The sequence below is a fragment of the Sorghum bicolor genome, chromosome 4 (assembly GCF_000003195.3).
Source record: "Sorghum bicolor cultivar BTx623 chromosome 4, Sorghum_bicolor_NCBIv3, whole genome shotgun sequence".
NCBI lineage: Eukaryota > Viridiplantae > Streptophyta > Magnoliopsida > Poales > Poaceae > Sorghum > Sorghum bicolor.
Window position 1 is genome coordinate 53,302,936 of NC_012873.2, and position 21,471 is coordinate 53,324,406.

General features: G+C 47.3%; 2 protein-coding genes across 2 annotated transcripts; both read left to right on the forward strand.

Annotated features, from left to right (window-relative positions):
- Positions 12,989-13,363, forward strand: LOC8068713. The gene has a single exon (XM_002452239.2). It carries the CDS (start codon positions 12,989-12,991, stop codon positions 13,361-13,363), a length of 375 nt encoding a protein of 124 aa, XP_002452284.2.
- On the forward strand, positions 14,831-18,013 carry LOC8068898 (FAD-dependent urate hydroxylase). Its single transcript, XM_002452240.2, has 6 exons — positions 14,831-14,983; positions 15,530-15,676; positions 15,996-16,052; positions 16,685-16,850; positions 16,961-17,189; positions 17,285-18,013. The coding sequence occupies exons 1-6, from the start codon at positions 14,907-14,909 to the stop codon at positions 17,779-17,781; spliced, it is 1,173 nt and encodes a 390-aa protein (XP_002452285.1). The 5' UTR covers positions 14,831-14,906; the 3' UTR covers positions 17,782-18,013.

Genomic DNA, 21,471 nt, shown 5'->3' on the forward strand with positions numbered 1-21,471 from the left:
ACGCCAGTCACGCCCACCGGTTGTCGGAGTGGCGTCATCTATGAGCATTGCCTCGGTGGGTTGCTTGGCGACCAGGGGGGAGCTTACGCTCGGCTCATGGATGTCCTGGACGAAAATACTCCGCGGGATTTGGGCCCGAGACGAGCCTAACTTTGACAACGCATCTGCTGCTTGGTTCTTATCCCGGATCACGTGGATGTACTCTATGCCATAGAAGTTAGTTTCCCATTTGCGAATTTCTTTGCAGTAGAGATCCATCTTCTCGTGGGTTGCGTCCCACTCCTTGTTGAGCTGGTTGATGACCAAAGCGGAGTCGCCGTAGACATAGAGGCGCTTGACCCCCAGTTCGACGGCTAGTCGTACGCCATGTAAGCAAGCTTCGTATTCGGCGACATTGTTTGACGCCGGAAAAAGGATCCGAAGGACGTAGCGGAGTTTGTCCTTGTTTGGTGATACGAACAGTATCCCAGCGCCTGCACCGTTGATGTTCAAGGACCCATCAAAGAACATTGACCAGTGGTCTGAGACATCTGGAACGGAAGGCTCGTTGAGATCCGTCCATTCGGCAATGAAGTCGACCAGGGCTTGAGACTTGATAGTGGTGCGACTCTGGAACTCTAGAGAAAATGGACATAATTCCATTGCCCATTTCACGATTCTGCCATTGGCGTCTTTATTGCGCAGGATGTCCCCGAGAGGAAAGCTGGTTGTCACCAGGACTCGATGACCGTCGAAGTAGTGCTTCAGCTTTCTTGACGTTATCAGGATGGCGTATATAAGCTTCTGTATTTGTGGGTACCTGGCCTTGGACTCGTTTAAGACTTCGCTTATGAAGTAAACGGGTCTCTGGATCTTGAAGACGTGACCCGGTTCATCTCGCTCGACCACTATTGCCGTGGAAACAACCCTGTCCGTTGCAGCAATGTAAAGGAGTAGGTCTTCATTGGGCTGAGGCGCTGTGAGGACAGGTGGTGAAGTGAGGAAGGTCTTAAGCTGAGTGAACGCAGCGTCGGCTTCCTCTGTCCAGGAGAATTTTTCTGACGCTTTCAATAGTTTGAAGAAAGGGAGGCCTTTTTCTCCCAGCCTTGAGATGAAACGACTGAGGGCGGCCATGCATCCGGTTAGCTTCTGAATATCCTTGACGTTCTTCGGTGGTCGCATGTCGAGTACGGCTTTGACTTTTGAAGGGTTTGGTCGTATGCCGTCGCAACTGACGACGTTGCCGAGCAGTAGACCGGAAGGAACGCCGAAAATGCATTTCTTGGGGTTGAGCTTCCACTTGTACCTATTGAGTGCCTTGAAGGTTCGGTCTAAGTTGTCGATTAGAGTGCTCGCGTCCCTTGTTTTTACGACCACATCGTCCACATAGGCCTCGACGAGGTCATCGCGAATCTCGTCGTGGAGGCATTGCTGGATGGCCCTTTGATAAGTGGCCCCGGCGTTTTTAAGTCCGAAAGACATGGTAGTGTAACAGTATGCGCCGAAGGGTGTGATGAAGGATGTTTTGATCTGATCTTCTTCCTTTAACGAGATCTGGTGATAACCAGAGTAGCAATCTAGAAAGGAGAGGAGTTCGCATCCGGCCGTTGAGTCGACCACCTCGTCGATGCGAGGAAGACCAAAAGGATCTTTAGGACAGTGTTTGTTGAGATCGGTGTAATCAACGCACATTCTCCATTCATTATTCTTTTTGCGTACAAGAACCGGATTGGCGAGCCAATCGGGATGGTACACCTCTTTTATGAATCCGGCTGCTAGAAGCCGTGTTATTTCTGTCCTAATAGCCTCCTTTTTGTCACGAGCGAACCGTCGCAGTTTTTGCTTGATTGGTCTTGCGGTCTTCGAGACGTTTAAGGAGTGCTCGATCAGGTTTCGTGGGACACCGGGCATGTCTGCGGGTTTCCATGCGAAAACGCTCACGTTGTCCCTTAGAAACCTGACGAGCGCGTCTTCCTATTTTGGATCCAGGTTAGCCCCGATGAGGGCTGTCTTCTCGGGGTTGCCTTCGACCAGCTGCACTTCTTTATACTCCTTGGATTTCGAATTCTTTCTGGCTGTCTCCTGCTCAGGTAATCGGAGCTGGTCGGGGGGCAGCTGTGCGGCTTGGTTTGCTGTTTCCGCCATGCGGATTGAGAGGTCAATTGCCTCGGTGATCTTGAAACTTTCTTCTTCGCAGGTGTACGCAGTGTAGACGTTGCCTCTGACGGTCAGGACACCCTTCTCCGTGGGCATCTTAAGCACTAGGTATGAGTAGTGCGGGACTGCCATGAACTTTGTCAGCGATGGGCGGCCCAGTATGGCGTGGTAGGTCCCGTCGAAGTCCGCGACTACGAAGTTGATGAACTCCGTCCGGAAGTGATCGGGTGTGCCGAATTGGACAGGCAATGTTATCTGTCCGAGGGGCACCGAACTTTGACCCGGCAAAACCCCCCAGAATTGGGCGTCGTAAGGTTTTAGTTGCGCCGATGATATCTTGAGGGCGGGCAGGCTGTTGCGGAAGAGGATGTCGATGGAGCTTCCCCCGTCCACGAGCACGCGCTCGAATCTAATGCTATTGATGCAGGGATCAAGAATTAGTGGGAAACGACACGGCTCTGGGATAGCGGCCCACTGGTCCTTTCTGCTGAACGCGATCTCCCTGTGGGACCAGGCGGGAAATTTTGGATCTGCGATCAGCCCGTCCGTGCTGTCTATGTTGAGGCAGGCTCTCTTTAACAGCTTTCTTTCTCGCTTGGACTCAGTGGAGACCTTGCCCCCGAAAATGGAGTGGACCACGTCGGTGGGGCTGACGTATTGGTGCCGGGGGTCCCTGTCTTGGTCCTCATCCTCATCTTCGTGGTCGTGCCCGTCGCGTTTGTTACTTTTCTTGGCGGTGTCTTCTTGGGCGGCCCGCCGTGTATAGATACTTTTGAGGACGCGGCACTCTTCCAAGGTATGGTTAGACTTTGGGTGTAGCTGGCACGGTCCCTTCAACGTTTTGTTGTAGTCGTCTTGGTAGTCCCGTCGTCCACTGGGACGTTTGACCGTGTTTACTTCGTGGTCGTATTCGCGAGGGCGCTTTCCTCTGAAGTCGTCGCGGCTGTCGCGCCGCCGATCCTAACCCTCTCGGTGATCGCGGTTGTCGGAGCGGCGGTGATTTCTGTTGTCGTAGCGACCACGACCGTCATCTCGCCGGGAGGGCTGGTCGGTGCCTCTCGCATCGTCTCGGATTAGTTTTTCTGCGTCATCAGCATCGGCATAATTTTTAGCCGTGGCTAGGAGCTCTGCTACCGTTGATGGGCGCTTACGCAACAGCTTGTTCCTCAACGCTTCATGGAAACGCAAGCCCTTGATAAAGGCTGATATGGCCTCGTCATGAGAAATCTTCGGGATTTTGAGGCGCATATCCGAGAATCGTCGGATGTAATCGCGCAGAGGTTCATTCTTCCTGTCTCTTATCCTTTCAAGGTCGTACTTGTTTCCGGGCTGCTCACATGTGGCGATGAAGTTGTCGATGAAAGCCTGTCGTAGCTCTTCCCAAGAGTCGAAGGAGTCCTCGGGCAAGCCGAGAAGCCACTGATGACCAGCCTGGTCGAGGACTACGGGGAAGTAGTTAGCCATGACGTGCTCATCTCCTGCCGCTGATCGGACGGCGATTTCGTAGAGGGTGATCCAGTTCTCTGGATTTTCCTTGCCGTCGTATTTTTTAAGTTTTTCGAGCTTGAAATTGCGGGGCCACACGACCTGGCAGAGGTGTGAGGAGAACTGCCTTAGGCCCGGAGGACCATGGGTCGCATCGTACTCGATGCGGCGCAGGTTTTCGTGGACTGCTCTCTCTGCGGCGCGCCTGTTGATGCGGTCCCGGGCATCTTTGGGAGGGATGTTGTGGCGGAGATCCCTGTGTTGATCTTCTTCTTCTTGGCCGCGCACACGGTTCTGCTGGCGGCGGCCATCGGCGTCCCGACCACCATCGTCGCGCCGTGAGTCCCCTCGACGGTTGTCGGGAGAGCGGCTGCGGCGACGCCTGCTGGGTGAGGCCCGGCTACGATGAGTCTGGTCGGAGGCGGCTTCCGTATAAGAGACGTCCTGGACTCTCTTGAGCAGAGTGGCTGTCTGTCCCATCGCGGCGATCAGGTGCGCTCGGATACTGGTCCGGACTCCCTGGCATTCGGGGGTGTCAGGAAGCCGATCCAGGTTGGCCATGGCGACAGCCACGTTGGCGCTTGGCGTTTTGTAGACCGGCTGGTCCCCGACCATGTCAAAGGCATCGTTGAGGTTACCTGGTGGCGTCTGTTGTTGCTCGTCCGCACGCCGTCGGGCGCGATCGGCGTTACGCTGTTCGCGGAGTTGCCTCTGGTCGTCTGTTTCTCCGTCAACAGCCGGTTCGTCGGCGCTGACATTGAATACAATATCCCCTCGCCGGGGGGGGGAATATCGGGAATCGGTCGAAACCCGAAGGGTGTGGAGGAAGATCCAGGTCGTAGTCCTCGTCTTCGGTGTTCACAACCTTGGTGGGGACGGAGCCGGTGCTTGAGTTGGTGCTGGAAACCTGGCCGTCCCGTAGCTCTCGGATGGTCACCATGTTGACATGGTGACGATTGTTCCTTGTCGGCGACCAGCCCGCTTTGCTGAAAACGGATTGGACATGCTGTGAGTAAACAGAGGCCGAGTTGTTCAGGCCGCAAGGATAGTCTTCCTTTTTGAGCTCGACGGATCGTCCTGAGGGGGTTGAGGTTATCGTCAGGGACGTTCCCAGCCGTTCGTGTGTAGCGACACGAGTTGGCCGGCGGAATTTCGAAAAATCCGCTCGAGCAGCTTGGTCGGGCCGGCGCAGAACTCCATCTATTAGTTGGGAGACTTCGAGTAGCTTGGAGTCGGCGCGATCGAGCGCTTGGAGGAGGTCCGAGCAGTCGATCTCCTTTCCCTTGTAGAGCGGGAACGGTGGTCGGGAGCTTGGTGCCGTCATGCGTGTGGTCGGAGACGGCGTGATCTCAGATTGGATCTGGATCTCTTTCGGAACCGTGGTCGCGAAACCGCCGCTGCACGTCGTCCACGTGATCTGGCCGACGGTGAACGTGAGGCCTTCGGGCACGGTCGCGGAAGCTGGGATCGTGACCATCTTGTTCGCCGGAAAAGTTGCACGCACACCCCCTACCTGGCGCGCCACTGTCGACGAAAGCTAGTCGGCAGTCTACCTTGGGGTATACCCACGGTAGTAGTTTATCGGTAGACGGTGCGCAAACTACGAACTCGATGGTGACGCAAGACACGGACAAGCTTTTTATCCAGGTTCAGCCGCCGAGTTGGCGTAATACCTACGTCCTGCGTCTGGTTGTATTGATTTGTGCTGAGAGAATATGATGTCTTAGGGGGGTCCCTTGCCCCTCCTTATATAGTCCGGAGGGCAGGGCTACAGAGCTAGAAACTAATCCTAGCCAGTTACAACTGCCGTAGATAATTCGATATCAATTCCTATTCTAACCGACTAGAATCCTGCTTGATCTCCACGTCTTGTTTCCTTGCGCGAAACTGGGCTGTCGGATCAAGCCTTGAACTCGTCTCGTAGTGGGCCAAGCTTCCTGGCTGAGGTCTAGCCGTAAGGGTATAGGGGTTTATACCCCCACACTAGGGTTGAGAGGGGTGTGGGTTCCTCTCTCCCTCCCGCCGAGCTTGCGAGGCGGGATTCGGTGCTTTTGAGAAAAATAAGAGTATATTTTCTATTGCGCCGGTGGGAAATTTGGTGAAGTCGCGGGAGTGTTGTTCTCTTTGAGAAACACTCACCGGACGCTGAGTGCGGAGGCACCGGACGCTGGCCTCAGCGTCCGGTGTGCTTGACCCTGCTAGGGTTGAGCACCGGACGCACTCTGGTAGCGTCCGGTGGTTAGCGTCCGGTGTGAGGGGTTTTTTTGCAACCCTCTCTGCGCACGAGTCCGGTGAGCACCGGACCGTCCGGTGCCCAGCGTCCGGTGAGGTCGCGAGTTTGTCACCCTCTCTGCGCATGAGTCCGGTGAGCACCGGACCGTCCGGTGTGGACTTGCAGAGCGTCCGGTGTGTTGCAGGTAGCCGTTAGAAACTGACGCGCGAGATTCAAAGAGGACACGTGGCCAACTCCAGTGCACCGGACGCAGGGGGTCGAGCGTCCGGTGCTCACTTAGTAGCGTCCGGTGCCCCCGTTTTCAGCCCAGTGAAAACAGCCAACGGCTAGTTTCTTTGAGGGGCTTATAAATAGTTGGTGGCCGGCTTTGGGAGGTTTGCTCTTGCACATTTGATTACTTGAGACATACATTGAGCTAGAGAACACTCCCTCCACTCATCTCCTTGCTTGATTGCTCATCCTAGTGAGATTGAGTGAGATTCAAGTGCATTGCTTTGAGAGTTGCATTTAGTGGCACTTGATTCTTGAGTTTGCTGCGGATTTCTTGTTACTCTTGGGTGTTTCCCGACGCCCTAGACGGCTTGGAGCAGCGGTGGTGTTGAGCTCGTGATTGGAGATTGTTTCGAGCCTCGCCAAGTGATTTGTGAGGGGTTCTTGAGCCTTCCCCGCGGGAGATCGCAATTGGCTACTCTAGTGGATTGCTCGTGGCTTGGAGGATCCCCATCTTGTGAGTGGATGTGCGGCACCCGCTGAGGGTTTGGCTTTGGATTGCCAATTAGCTCGTGATCCATCAAGTGGGTGTATCGCCACAACGAGGAGTAGCTTGCCGGGAAGCAAGTGAACCTCGGTAAAAAATCTTGTGTCATCCCTTGCCGAGGTCTCTCTTGTGATTGTGTACGTGATTGATTGGATATATCTCATCCCTACAACGTCGGTATAACAATCACTCTCCTCTCTCTACTTACTTGCCTACCTTGTTAGTTTAGCTTGTGTAGCTTAGTTCTTGCTAGTATAGAGTTGTTGTGTTGCCTTCTCTAGTTGTTGTGTTTTAGTGTTTAGCCTTCTTGTTAGACTTGTATAGGTGGCTTGCATAGCTTAGTTGTGCTAGTGCTAGAATAGCTTCGCCTTTTGTTTTACTAATCAACTTGTCTAGTTGAAGTTTGTAGAAAATTTAAATAGGCTATTCACCCCCCCCTCTAGCCATTTGGACCTTTCACCATGTAAGATCAACTGTAGTTCCAATCACGTGTATTTCACACCTGTTGATGTAGACTGCAACATTTGATGAGTTGGTTTTGGATGCAGTGAGCTAGAGGGAGGATAACTAGCCAGGGACGATCATGCTTGGGGAGCTCACCCGCTGATCACGATTGGAGAGCTTAGATCAGGCACAAATCTGCTTCTGGTGGCCAGCGCAAGGGAGGTACTCGTACATGGAGCAAATAACATGCGAGTAGATGGGGATGCGGAAGTGGATCGCACGTCGCCCCGATGGCTTACTGCCGCCGCGCCGGCGGCGAGGTCCTTCGGCTCCGCAGGAAGGAGATTTTTGAATTTATTGGTGGTGGTGTCTCCACAGGAGAGAGAGAACTTTAAAATATTGTTGTTGTAAGACTAATAATGCCGCTGGGTGTATACAATATTTGAAATTCTCGCTTTGCTGGCTATAAATTGGTACGGAGGGAGTAGAAGATTAAATTTCAAAAAAAAATTAACATAAAATTATTATAGTTCTTTGATTATAGGGAAAATTACATTACTGCCCCTGTTTTAAACTTACTGTACGTTTACCCCTATTTTTTAAACTTGCATATTTGCCGTGGTTTTTCTAATCTGATGAAGCATCCACTTGCCCCTATTCCATGAAGGAGATTTAACGCTGTTAATTGAAGACTGAAAAAAGACACAAACGCCCTTGGCATGGAGACCTAATAATCAATAGGATTTTTTATATAGACTTATTATAGATATATTTTGGACAAATGGCATCACATATTTTGTTTAAATCGAAATATAATATTTCTCGGCATGACATGATACAAATTAATGAAGAGAGAGATCCATATCATGATTACATTTTTCAGTGAGAGAACAAACAAATGGTACAAACAAGAGGGCTTTGGAACCAATTTATAGCAAGAATTAAGAAAGTAGCATCAACTAAAACTTACGATTAGGACACAGACTCCCATACTATTACTGGATACGGAACATCAAGCAATTAGGAGGAGAATTAATCGACACGGATGCGCACAGCAAGCAGAAACGCAAAGAAAGCTAGCGAGGTACACCTACAAGTGGTGCGGCAATCAAAAGCTCCTGGAGTGAGCGTTCGCTGGCTCGAATCAAGCAGGCAGCCAAGCAGGGAGACGGCGGAGTAGCAGCAGAAGCACCGCCCTCGAGCAGGAAGCGCAGCAGGGGCCGCGCCGGTCGCCCGCTGTCCCGACCCTGTGTAGCTGGTCCGCAGCGCTGCCCCCCGCGCTCCACAAGTCGCGCCGCCAGCCCTAGCTCTGCCACAACTACGGGGAGAAGAGGAGGCCTCTCCCTTCTTTTTTAAAAAAATTATCGATTATTTGACAGAAGCATACTGTACGCAGTTAAGAAAAGGACAGACGGTGGGGTGATATAAAAAAACTGAAAAAAGACACAAACGCCCTTGGCATGGAGACCTAATAAACAATAGGATTTTTTATATAGACTTATTATAGATATATTTTGGACAAATGGCATCACATATTTTGTTTAAATCGAAATATAATATTTTTCGGCATGACATGATACAAATTAATGAAGAGAGAGATCTATATCATGATTACATTTTTCAGTGAGAGAACAAACAAATGGTACAAACAAGAGGACTTTGAAACCAATTTATAGCAAGAATTAAGAAAGTAGCATCAACTAAAACTTACGATTGGGACATAGACTCCCATACTATTACTGGAAACGAACATCAAGCAATTAGGAGGAGAATTAATCGACACGGATGCGCACAGCAAGCAGAAACGCAAAGAAAGCTAGCGAGGTACACCTACAAGTGGTGCGGCAATCAAAAGCTCCTAGAGTGAGCGTTCACTGGCTCGAATCAAGCAGACAGCCAAGCGGGGAGGCGGCGGAGTAGCAGCAGAAGCACCACCCTCGAGCAGGAAGCGCAGCAGGGGCTGCGCCGGTCGCCCGCTGTCCCGACCCTGTGTAGCTGGTCCGCAGCGCCGCCCCCCGCGCTCCACAAGTCGCGCCGCCGGTCCTAGCTCTGCCACAACTACGGAGAGAAGAGGAGGCCTCTCCCTTTTTTTAAAAAAAAATATCGATTATTTGACAGAAGCATACTGTACGCAGTTAAGAAAAGGACAGACGGTGGGGTGATATAAAAAACTGAAAAAAGACACAAACGCCCTTGGCATGGAGACCTAATAATCAATAGGATTTTTTATATAGACTTATTATAGATATATTTTGGACAAATGGCATCACATATTTTGTTTAAATCGAAATATAATATTTTTCGGCATGACATGATACAAATTAATGAAGAGAGAGATCCATATCATGATTACATTTTTCAGTGAGAGAATAAACAAATGGTACAAACAAGAGGGCTTTGGAACCAATTTATAGCAAGAATTAAGAAAGTAGCATCAACTAAAACTTACGATTAGGACACAGACTCCCGTACTATTACTGGAAACGAACATCAAGCAATTAGGAGGAGAATTAATCGACACGGATGCGCATAGCGAGCAGAAACGCAAAGAAAGCTAGCGAGGTACACCTACAAGTGGTGCGGCAATCAAAAGCTCCTGGAGTGAGCGTTCGCTGGCTCGAATCAAGCAGGCAGCCAAGCGGGGAGGCGGCGGAGTAGCAGCAGAAGCACCGCCCTCGAGCAGAAAGCGCAGCAGGGGCCGCGCCGGTCGCCCGCAGTCCCGACCCTGTGTAGCTGGTCCGCAGCGCTGCCCCCCGCGCTCCACAAGTCGCGCCGCCGGCCCTAGCTCTGCCACAACTACGGAGAGAAGAGGAGGCCTCTCCCTTTTTAAAAAAAAAATTATCGATTATTTGACTGAAACATACTATACGCAGTTAAGAAAAGGACAGACGGTGGGGTGATATAAAAAAACTGAAAAAAGACACAAACGCCCATGGCATGGAGACCTAATAATCAATAGGATTATTTATATAGACTTATTATAGATATATTTTGGACAAATGGCATCACATATTTTGTTTAAATCGAAATATAATATTTTTCGGCATGACATGATACAAATTAATGAAGAGAGAGATCCATATCATGATTACATTTTTCAGTGAGAGAACAAACAAATGGTACAAACAAGAGGGCTTTAGAACCAATTTATAGCAAGAATAAAGAAAGTAGCATCAACTAAAACTTACGATTGGGACACAGTACTGGAAACGAACATCAATCAATTAGGAGGATAATTAATCGACACGGATGCGCACAGCAAGCGGAAACGCAAAGAAAGCTAGCGAGGTACACCTACAAGTGGTGCGGCAGTCAAAAGCTTTTTTTATATAGACTTATTATAGATATATTTTGGACAAATGGCATCATATATTTTGTTTAAATCGAAATATAATATTTTTCGGCATGACATGATACAAATTAATGAAGAGAGAGATCCATATCATGATTACATTTTTCAGTGAGAGAACAAACAAATGGTACAAACAAGAGGGCTTTGGTACCAATTTATAGCAAGAATAAAGAAAGTAGCATCAACTAAAACTTACGATTGGGACACAGACTCCCATACTATTACTGGAAACGAACATCAAGCAATTAGGAGAAGAATTAATCGACACGGATGCGCACAACAAGCAGAAACGCAAAGAAAGCTAGCGAGGTACACCTACAAGTGGTGCGGCAATCAAAAGCTCCTGGAGTGAGCGTTCGCTGGCTCGAATCAAGCAGGCTGCCAAGCGGGGAGGCGGCGGAGTAGCAGCAGAAGCACCGCCCTCGAGCAGGAAGCGCAGCAGGGGCTGCGCCGGTCGCCCGCTGTCCCGACCCTGTGTAGCTGGTCCGCAGCGCCGCCCCCCGCGCTCCACAAGTCGCGCCGCCGGCCCTAGCTCTGCCACAACTACGGAGAGAAGAGGAGGCCTCTCCCTTTTTTTCTAAAAAAAAATTATCGATTATTTGACAGAAGCATACTGTACGCAGTTAAGAAAAGGACAGACAGTGGGGTGATATAAAAAAACATAAGTAAAAATATAAAGTTTAAAAATAGGGATAAATGTGTAGTTAGAGTTGAAAACAAAGATAATAAAATGCAATTATCGCTTAATTATACTGGCTAATGTCATGTTTGGATGCTCTCTTTTCATTAATTTTTATTATTATATATATGTTTCTAATTAACAGATCATGGAAATTAAAAGTTCCGTGACTACTCTAGTGTGAACCGGGTCTATTCTATCCATAGTACCTTGTTTAGTTTCTAAAAAAAATTGTAAAAAATTTCAGATTCTACGTCACATCAAATCTTGCGACGCATGCATGAGGCATTAAATATAGATAAAAAATAATAGCTAATTATATAGTTAGCCTGTAATTAATGAGACAAATCTTTTAAACCTACTTAGTGGACAATATTTATCAACTACAAACGAAAGTGCTACAGTGTCTATTTTGCAAAAAATTTTGGAACTAAACAAGACCTAAGGTTATACGCATACTGTATTATTGTTCTTTGGTAAAGGGAATCTAAAATATCAAGTGCTATATGCAAGTTTAAAATGATTATTTATGTTATTGTAGTAGCTATATGTATAATCTATCACCTAGAACTAGGATCCATATAAAACGCGTGAATAAGAAAGTGTAATAACTATCACCATAGCTAAATATGGGTGCTTAGAGCATCTCCAAGAGTTTGCTATTTCTAGCTTGCCAAATTGTGATGTTTGGCAACTCCATAAAATAAATGTCAAGTGAAATATTAGAGCATCTCCAAGAGTTTGTCAATTTAGACTTACCAAACCAAAAAAAAAAGGGCCCAACAGTAACCGTCAGTGAGACTAGTGTTGCTGACCTGCACAGCAACCAAATTGATCTCTTCACACCATATCATTGTTGTCTTGTTGACATGAGATGTGCTATAGACAACTCTTGATTAATCCCTCCTGTGTCGTCATCCCAAAGAGACATATCATTGAACATTTTGCAGGCAACTGTCTCAGGCGTCACCACATCAACAGAAATGTCACAAGCAGGAAAAAAAACCCAGGTCTGTATCCTTGGATTGGATAGTGGAGATGTCCATCACCAGTTGGTATACTACAATCATAAAGTAGGACTCAGAAATATCACGCCATATATTAAGGTTTGCCAGTAGAGTTCTTCCCCCATTTACTGCAACAAATTAATTCAACATACATAATAGTTTACAAGAGTTGCCACCTACTACAAGAACTATAAAAAGATATGACTATGAATGTCTTCTTCTGGAGCTCTTTGGCAGCTGTTACTGAACAGTGGATACTCTACATGTCTAAGCAAAGCATTGCCCCCCTTGATCTTCATTCTTCAAGTTCCAATGCCTTGGCCAAATCGTCCCAGTTGTCTTCGTCTTCGTCTTGAAGCGCAGCAGCCACCGTTTGCTCCTCTACTTCAGCTGCCGACATGGCGTCCTCCAAGTCCTTGACCAAGTCGTCGTCGTCGTCGTCGTCTTGAAGCGCGGGCGCAGCAGCAACGAACTGCTTGGACGGCGGCGGATGAGGTGCTGCAGCCACCATTTGCTCCTCTGCTTGGATGGCGGCTTCAAATGGATCAAGTATCCTCCTCTGCTTCGACTGGACGGACACCTGCTGCGGCCGGCAGGGAGCAGGTGCCGGTGCTTGCCGAGGCATGTGGCAGGCGCGTACCGGCGGTGGAGTCGGCAACGGCACCTGCTGTTTGGGTGGCCGCGGTGGCGCTGGCATTGGCGAGCGACGCGGCTCCACCACAGGACGGGTCGGGACTGGCGGCGGCGCCGGAGTCTGAATTGGAGCCGGAGATGGCTGTGTCTGTGTCACCGAGGGAGGAGCCGGCGAACCGCGGAGCGGCGAGCGGCGCGCGCGGTTGTGGCGGTCCGAAGTACAACTTCTGAACAGCGGTGAGCGGCGATCTGATCGGAGCTGATGGCGTCGGCGTCGGTGTCGATGTCGCCGGCCGCGGCGGCGTCCATGCTCCTAGGCGCGTCGGTGGCGCTCATGCTATGCGGATCCGTCACCTTCGCCATCGGCTTCTTCCTCATGCCATGGGTCGCCGGCCTCGCGCTCCTCTTCGGCTTCGCCGACGCCCTCAACACCCTCTCCTCGGGGCTCTTCCTCTGCACCAACACCAAGCAGCCCCCGGCCGCTGCCGCCGCGGCGGTCCCTTGCAAGCACCCGCGGGGACGGATCATCGGGCCCCCGACCAAAACCCTAGTGATGCGCTCCGAAGCTGGGTTTTCCAGCGGCGACGTCGGCTTCCCAGGGAACGCGCGAAGGAAAACAGAATCACCGCGTGGGTGATTTGGCGAAGGAATCCGCCGCGCGGAGAACTGCACGCGCGGAGGAAGGTTTTGGCAAGTGAAGGATTTTGGCAAGTGCGAATAGCAAATTGTTGGAGAACGTTTTTTTCAACTTTTGCCAAATTTTGTAGTATACCAAATGGAATAGCAAACTCTTGGAGATGCTCTGTCTAAAAACAACACTCCAGCATGGCCCCTACTAGAGCCCTCAATTTAGGGTAGGCACCCAAATCTTTCGTGCAGACTCTATTCCTGTTGGCCAAACAGCTCAGCCTCATCCTTCGTGGTGTGACCATTACCTCCCCACAACGTACAAACGCAGCCTCGCCCACCTTCCTCCAGCGCTGATCTCCACTACCGTACTCCCTCCCTCCACCCCCGACCTCCACCGTTGGATAGATTCGCCGGTGCGCAACTTCGGTGCGGCCTCTTTCCTGCCACGCGAGCGCTGCCCTGATGTGCTGATAGCTCTCATCTCATTTGCGTCCTAGCCTTTGCGTAGAGAATGTGAGAAAAAAAGGTTTGATCCAGTGACATGTGGGTCCCATATGTTATTGTCTGTCAATTTGGATTTGGGGGCCTTCATTTGTGGGTGGTGTTGGAGTGGAAGTAAAAATTTTGGATACTCAAAAGTAAGAGGAGCACCCAAATGAAAAGTAGGACCCTGCTTTTGGGCTACTGCTGGAGTTGCTCTAATAAGATCAAAATAAAAAAACTAAAATCTTGGTTCATGAAGCCACATATGGGATGTAACAAGTGCTAACAAAAAAATCTAAGTTAGAATTCCAACGAAATAGATTAAGACAAATAGAGGTGCAAGATGTGTCTGTTCACCGGCTGCTATTAGTGCTGGCGACGTGCGGCGATCTGAAGAAAGGGGATCTGTAAGATGTGTTCGAATACACACGGGTTGAGCTTGAACGGGCCAGGCCCATGCGGATCCTAGGAAAAACAATTGAGAAAAAAATTATTTAGATTCTCTGCTTTGAGAGCAGTGCTGTTTTTTTTTTAAAAAAAAGAGTATTAGAGCAGTTATGTCTTCTTAGTGCTATCTTCTTCTATTTTCCTTAACGAAATGGATGGCATGTGTCGGGTTCGGAAGTATCGGAGGTGTATCGAGATGTATCGACAAAGTATCAAGATTAATTTTATTTATTTATTTAGCTTGGTTTTCATATACTTCCTTGATACGATATCAGCGACGTATCAGAATATCAGATACGTATCGCGATACTGCTAGATACGGCACTTCGGTGAAGTAGCTAGTGGGGTATCCAATCTCAAAAGTCAAATGAAATGTACACATGTGCACAAGCTCAACCTTGCATCGTGCTAAAGACTTGTCATTTATTTGATTGCCGCTTTAATTTGCCGGACATAAAGAATTCGACCATGTATGAACACATGCGATCATTAATCGCTCGATAATTCTGATGGGGAGGTCGTCTCCCGGCCGGGTGCGCGTATATATGGCCACAGAGGGAGGAGGCAGCGGCACAGGCAGGCCAGGAGAGTAAGCAAAGCTAATAAGGAAGGAGAGAGACATGGAGGAGGAAGCCCATGGCATCGTTATTGTCGGCAGTGGTATCTGCGGCCTTGCCACTGCTCTTGCCCTTCACAGGTGCGTGCACTCTTGCTCTAGCTATAGCACGGTTTTTCCTTCAAATCCTTCCCCCTGCAGCATCGCACAGATAGTTGTATACTTCCATTTTCTATGCCCTGCTGCGCGCGCCGCCTCCCTTGTGGTGCTACGTACAGGAAGAATGGGCGTACCTGGTGAGAAAGATGAAGAAAAGGAAAGAAAAAATAAATAAAGGCAGTATAGTCATTTGATTCTTTCTATGGTGTGAAGCTGTTTTGTCAATTAGGGTGACGAAAATAGCTCAATTTCATCGGAAAAAGCTGCTCGTGAAGCCAAAACCCAAAACTAATTTTATTAGTGAAGTTGAGCTATGTCAAACAAGCCTATTAGTATTTGGTTACCTAAAATATACAAGCTTCAAGTTTGAAGGACAAGTCTTGGGAACATAAAAGGGAAACTGTGTATGAATGTCTTATTTCTATGTCGAACCTTCACCTTTGCCGAAGTTTCCATTTCTTGAGTAGCTCTAAACAACAAAACAATTTGCTTACTGACTTGCATATATATATATATATATATATATAGGAAAGGGATTGCTAGTCTGGTGCTGGAGAAATCTGAGACCTTACGATCAGATGGAGCTGCAATTGGTATCCATGCCAACGGATGGAGAGTTCTGGAGCAACTTGGAGTGGCTGCAGAGCTTAGGAAAACTGCCAATCTCGTCACCGCGTAAGCTTGTACCCTTACAAATACTAGCTTCTACTCGTACTCCTAATTCAAATAAGCTAGTATAACCACTACGCACAAGGGTTTCTCTCAACTACTCTTGTTGATCCTGATAACTTCTCCTAAAGTTACATTTTGATTGCTTCGGATGGCATGAAAATTGAAAAGCGACAATATTCAGTATCAAAATGATCCTTCGGGAGAACAATCTGCAGGTCGAAGTCCTAACTTTGCATCTAACAGAGGAAAGAAGTAGTAGAATCAATATGTTTGTCTTTTTTTAGTACTCAACAATGCTTGCTCTTTAACACTGACATTTCAGGTATCATAACGTGTGGCAGCAAAAGAACAAGAAGACTAGCCGGTTATTACCAATCAGGTTAGTACAACGTTTGCGATATACGTACCGTTCCCAAATAATAAATCAATTCCAATCGGTGCAAATCAACTATCTTAAGTTTGATTAACTCTATAGAAAGAATAACAATATCCATGATATAAAATGAACATATTATGAAAATAAATTATATGGTATATCTAATGATATTAGTTTGATGCCATTAATCTCGTGGTCTTTCTAGAGATTCCATCAAAATTTAAAAAGTTCATAAAACAACTTTAGGAATCTATTTATTCTGGAAGGAAATGATTTTTTAATACATTTTCATAAGTAAATAACAAAAAATTACCACAAAGCGGCTAAATCTCAAAAATAATATCATGTCGTCATAAATCAGATAAATCCCCAAAACTGAAAAAAATTGGCATAAAGAAACCCTAATCTAAAGAGTCAACCTACTGTAAAAACCTATTAAAACGATAAATTACCACTCCCTCCAGCCTTCGACGGTGTGCTGGAGGGGAAGGAGGGGGACCAGCGATAGAGACAGAGGGCGGTGGTGCTTTGAGTCGCAGTCGTGAGGGGGGCTGGGGCTAAGTCCCTCGTAGTTGTCTTCTTCCTATGACACAAATAGAGGCACTAATTAAGTTAGCCTATTTTGATTTGGCTAGGAACGAACTCCGATGCTTGAAAAGGAAGGATCTCATCGAGACAATGGCCAAGAATTTACCTTCAGGAGCAATCCGCTACGGCTGCCACGTGGTTGCAATCCACCAAGATACTGGTACCCATGGAGCTATTCTTACTACGGTCGATGGTTGCATTATCAAGGCTAAGGTGTTCTCCACATCCATGCATCTGATCGAATTCAAAAGTGCAATGGACACAGATTCTTCTCTTTTTGCTTATTTCTCTGTCTGAAACTTTTTATTGATCTCGACGTGCAGGTCCTGATTGGATGTGATGGTGCAAATTCGGTGGTAGCCAAATACCTAGGACTGTCTGCGCCCATAACAAACCATCACACGGTTTTTCGTGGTTTCACTAGATATCCGCATGGACATCCATTTAGTACTGAGTTTCTGCGAATAAGAGGAGAGGAGTTCTTTGTCGGCAGAATTCCAGTAACCGACAATCTAGTTCATTTCTTGATAGTCACGCCTATTCCTCCAACAGGTATGTATAAATGTTTACTATTTGTGGAACTATTACAAGACAAACTGCTAGCTAAATAGAGTAATTAACCAGTGCTTACAATGGATGTCATCTAGGAAGGATCACCTATGATGTGATCGCCGCGAAGGATTCCGTGATAGAGAAGCTACAAGCTCAAGATTGCCCTTCTGATATCATTGAGATGTTGCGGAACTCTGATCCGGAGACCCTGAATGTCGTGAACAATATCTGGTACCGCCCTCCCTGGCAGGTCGCGTTTGGCACCTTCCATAAGGGTATCGTGACAGTCGCAGGTGATGCAATGCACGTCGTGGGCCCGTTCATCGGCCAGGGCGGCGCATCGGGGCTCGAGGATGCCATTGTGCTTGCACGATCGCTGTCACGAGCCGCCGCCGGTGACTATAGTGTCGCGATTAAGGAGTATGTCCGAGAGAGGAGGCTAAGGGTGTCATTAGTGTCTCTGGAGTCCTTTGTCTTTGGTATGCTAGGGAGTGCCAAGTCGCGGGTGACAATGCTTGTCTGCATTGTTGTCTTAGCACTCCTAGGCAATCGGTCGCTTAGGCATGCCGACTTTGATTGCGGTCGCCTCTAGAACTCATGAATGCATTTCCTACTACATAATCATGGGATTCATGAGTTGCCATGTGTCAAACAAGAAAGTATGCCACAATAAGCTTCATCCAGATGAGATGAAACAATGCTTGTACTTTTTTCTTTTTGCTTTTATTTTACTGTGCATTTTCACCACTACATTGAAAACAAAAGATTTATGTATGATTGTAATCAAGAAGAAGAATGTCTTTATGGTCAATTTGTTTCTGAAATGAAGCAGTTGCTCATTACACTCACACACACACATAGAGAGAGAGAGAGTGATGAGGGTCAGGCCCGATCTTCCGAGAGGTAATTAGTAAATTCGATTTGTGGAGAACTCGACGTTGGCGATCCGGCTTGAAATCAACACGATTCGAACCCTGCAATCGTTACACCACTGCTCCGTTGGTTATCAACCAAGCACAACTTGACTGACCTCGCCAAGAAGGCTTTTCCTGCAAGCGAATCGAAGAACACAAGCAAAAAAGTATAAACACGCAATCTGAAATTGCAGATATAAATGACGTGAATATTCAATGACGGTTCAAGAACTCGGTTCTAAAGGACTAATCGACACAGTGGAGGAGATCAAGAACGGGAGCCCTGGATCACTGTAAAAGGATTTGTCACCACAATTACAATGAACGATTCAGTTTCTCGATGGAAAACTAAACTCTAAACAAAACTCAAGTCTAAACAGCGGCGGCTGCGTGGAATATAACGACCTAGGGTTGGAGGCGACCAGAGGGAGGCGCCCACAACATGGGCTTAAGGCCCGAATTCGATATATGACCAAGTTAGCCCAAAATAGGTGACGCACCACCTTGTCGTGAACATAACGATTAATCCACAAAGGATCTGGAGCTGGTACCAGATCCAAAACGACGGCGTCGTTGTCCCCTTTCCAACGAGTCCAAGATCACCCCGTTTCGATGTCGTATGAAGGAGTTATGATCAAAACACTGACGACATGTTTGCTGAATCCGAGAGCGACGTGGTAGGTGAGTTGGAGATGAATTGCAACTTGAAAAAGACGATAGTGTCAACATATTCAGCGCGACGATGTCTTCATCAGAGAGAGAACGGTTTGTATTTATGTTGTGTGAAATCAAAATTTATACTAAGAGACACGAACGGCTATCATTATTTTGAAGCATAAAGCATCGTAGAATCACATTACAAGATAATTAATCTCTACTATAATTGAAATCTTCTCCAGGCAAATTCCACCTGCAAAATCAACGACTCACAGCACATGTCCTACAGATTAGACGACTCAGATTAGAAGTATGACACGACCTTACACACCCTCAGCCTCGCGTCAAATCAAACTCTGTCACCTCCCTCGCTTCACCCCGACCCTAAACTACGACTCCAACAGCGATGCGCGCCCGCCGCCCGAGAGAAGCTCGGCCACCGCCCTCCGCTCTGCCCATGGAGCACCGTTCGACGACCGCACGCAGTTCGTGGCGATGCCCCCATCCAGTCCGGCTTCCGCGAGTCCGCCTCGCCATCCGCATCTTGGTCGTCCCGTCCTCGATCCAGAACAACCTGCCCCGACTGCCGCAGTCTGCCAACTTCCTGCATCTTGCCCAGCCGCTGCGAGTCCGCCTCGTCATCCGCATCGTCCTCCCCCAATCAGCAGTTGCAGGCTCGATCTGCAACACATCTCGGTGTATGCCGCAGCCCAGCACCTACCTCAGCATCGACCAGCTCACCTCTGCAGTCCAAGTCCCCCCCTAGGTGCCTGGAGGAGAGGGAGGTGGTCCGAGACGTTGCTAGGACGCTGTATAGGAGAGCGGAGGTGGACGGCCACCGTACACCATTGAGGAGGTTGGTGCCCGACAGCACTGCCAACCTAGGATCAGAGCCCTTTATGAGGTATAGCAGCTTGCCAATTCCTTTAGAGTGTTTTGATTTACAGTGGACAATAGTAGAATAAGCATAGCAGTTCTTGAGTTGTTTTTTTGGTGTTTTTTTTGGTCCATTAGTTGTGTATATATGTTGTTGCAGTAGTAAAATTGTGTGCTTCTCCTAATTCATGATGCTTAGCATTGAGTACACTTCTTAGTGAATGTGATGTCATAGTAATCATATGCTAATCATAGATTAATTAGACTTAATTTATAAATTCTTTGCGAATTAGCCATGGCTTATGCAATTAATTAGTTCAATTACCTTCTGCTTCTAGATATGCCAAGCAGTAGTATATAATGGTCCTGTTAGACTATTGGCAGAGATAAATAAATTAATTATTTTTTAGATGCCAGATGGATCTGTTCAAAATAATATCCTCTTCTGCAGTTATTAGTTCTTTATTGTTTATCTCTGAAGAACTGCTAAAAATAAACGCAAGGTCAAATTGCTGCTCATCCTGACAAATTAAGTCCAGCGAAAGGCAACAACAAAAACGGTGACTGAGAGAAAATCATTACATAAGGTGCTTGTCAAGACTATCAAGGCGTAGTGTCATTGGCGTGTACAACTCACTGAATCAAGGAAACCAACACATGTATGTCAGCTTGCTTGCTGTCTTGCAACCTTCGTGAAGAGTACAAGTAGAATGCCCTAAATTGTTTGGTACTTTGATAATTACCTGAAACCCATCATCATGTATTGGATACATTGTCCACACTGCTTTGAGAGATAATAGATGGTAGCATGCTAATATAATATTTTACTACAAATGCATTATGTACCATTTTTCTAATTCTAATTACCTTTTGCAGATTCATCCTGTTGCTTTTCAATTTGTCAGCACGTTTATGGTACTAACCAAGCCTATTTCACTGAATGTTTGGGACTTGATTCTTCTAAGAAGCAATTTTGTGAGTCATGGATATGTTAAGGATTCATTCTTTAATGCTGGTTTTTTCTATGGTGTTTGTTGATCCTTCTCATTACATGGATTAGGCTTTTTATTTATTCTTGTGATTCTATAATATAGTGTGTGTTTATCGACTTCTATTTATTTGTCGCACATATACAATGAAGATGCTGACCATGGTACACACTTGTTGGACCAAATTAGGTGCTGATCATGATACACACTTAAAACACTGCTCACACTTAAAACAGTGCTTTGGCCAGTACTACATTGCCTTCCTGAGCTTCATGCGAGATGACATAGAACTAAAGAACTATAGTTACAGCCTGAAGGTTTGGGGCACCAGGCGCAAGATGATCGGGCAAGGGGTGCCCCGGAGCATGAGTGACAGTCATTGGAAGGTCCGGAATAGCTATGATGGAATCATCATCCAGAGGAACATGGCCCTGTTCTTCGTAGGTGGATGGTGACAGAAAGGAGCTCAAGCTGCGTGTCACTGAGAGAATCTAGAAGGAACAATAAGTTGATCAGATAATATATCTCTTCTGCTCCAACTACTTCCATGAATTCATGAATCACACTACAAACAGCTTATGCCACGTGTAGGATGAACTCATGATTCATGAATCACATTGCAAAAGAGCTTTTGCCATGTGTAGTAGTTTGGAATCAACTTCTTGTGATTCATTCTTCTTTTCAGCTTCTTTTAGCATGCTATTGCCTTTTGGTTCCTGCAAGGTAGGTGTTGGTGGATGTACATCATGTAGATGTTGGTATAGTTGCTAATGATGCAGATTAGTATAGATTTTCTATGTTATTTTCCATGGTGAAAATGCTACAAAGAAACCTTCTAGAGTTTGA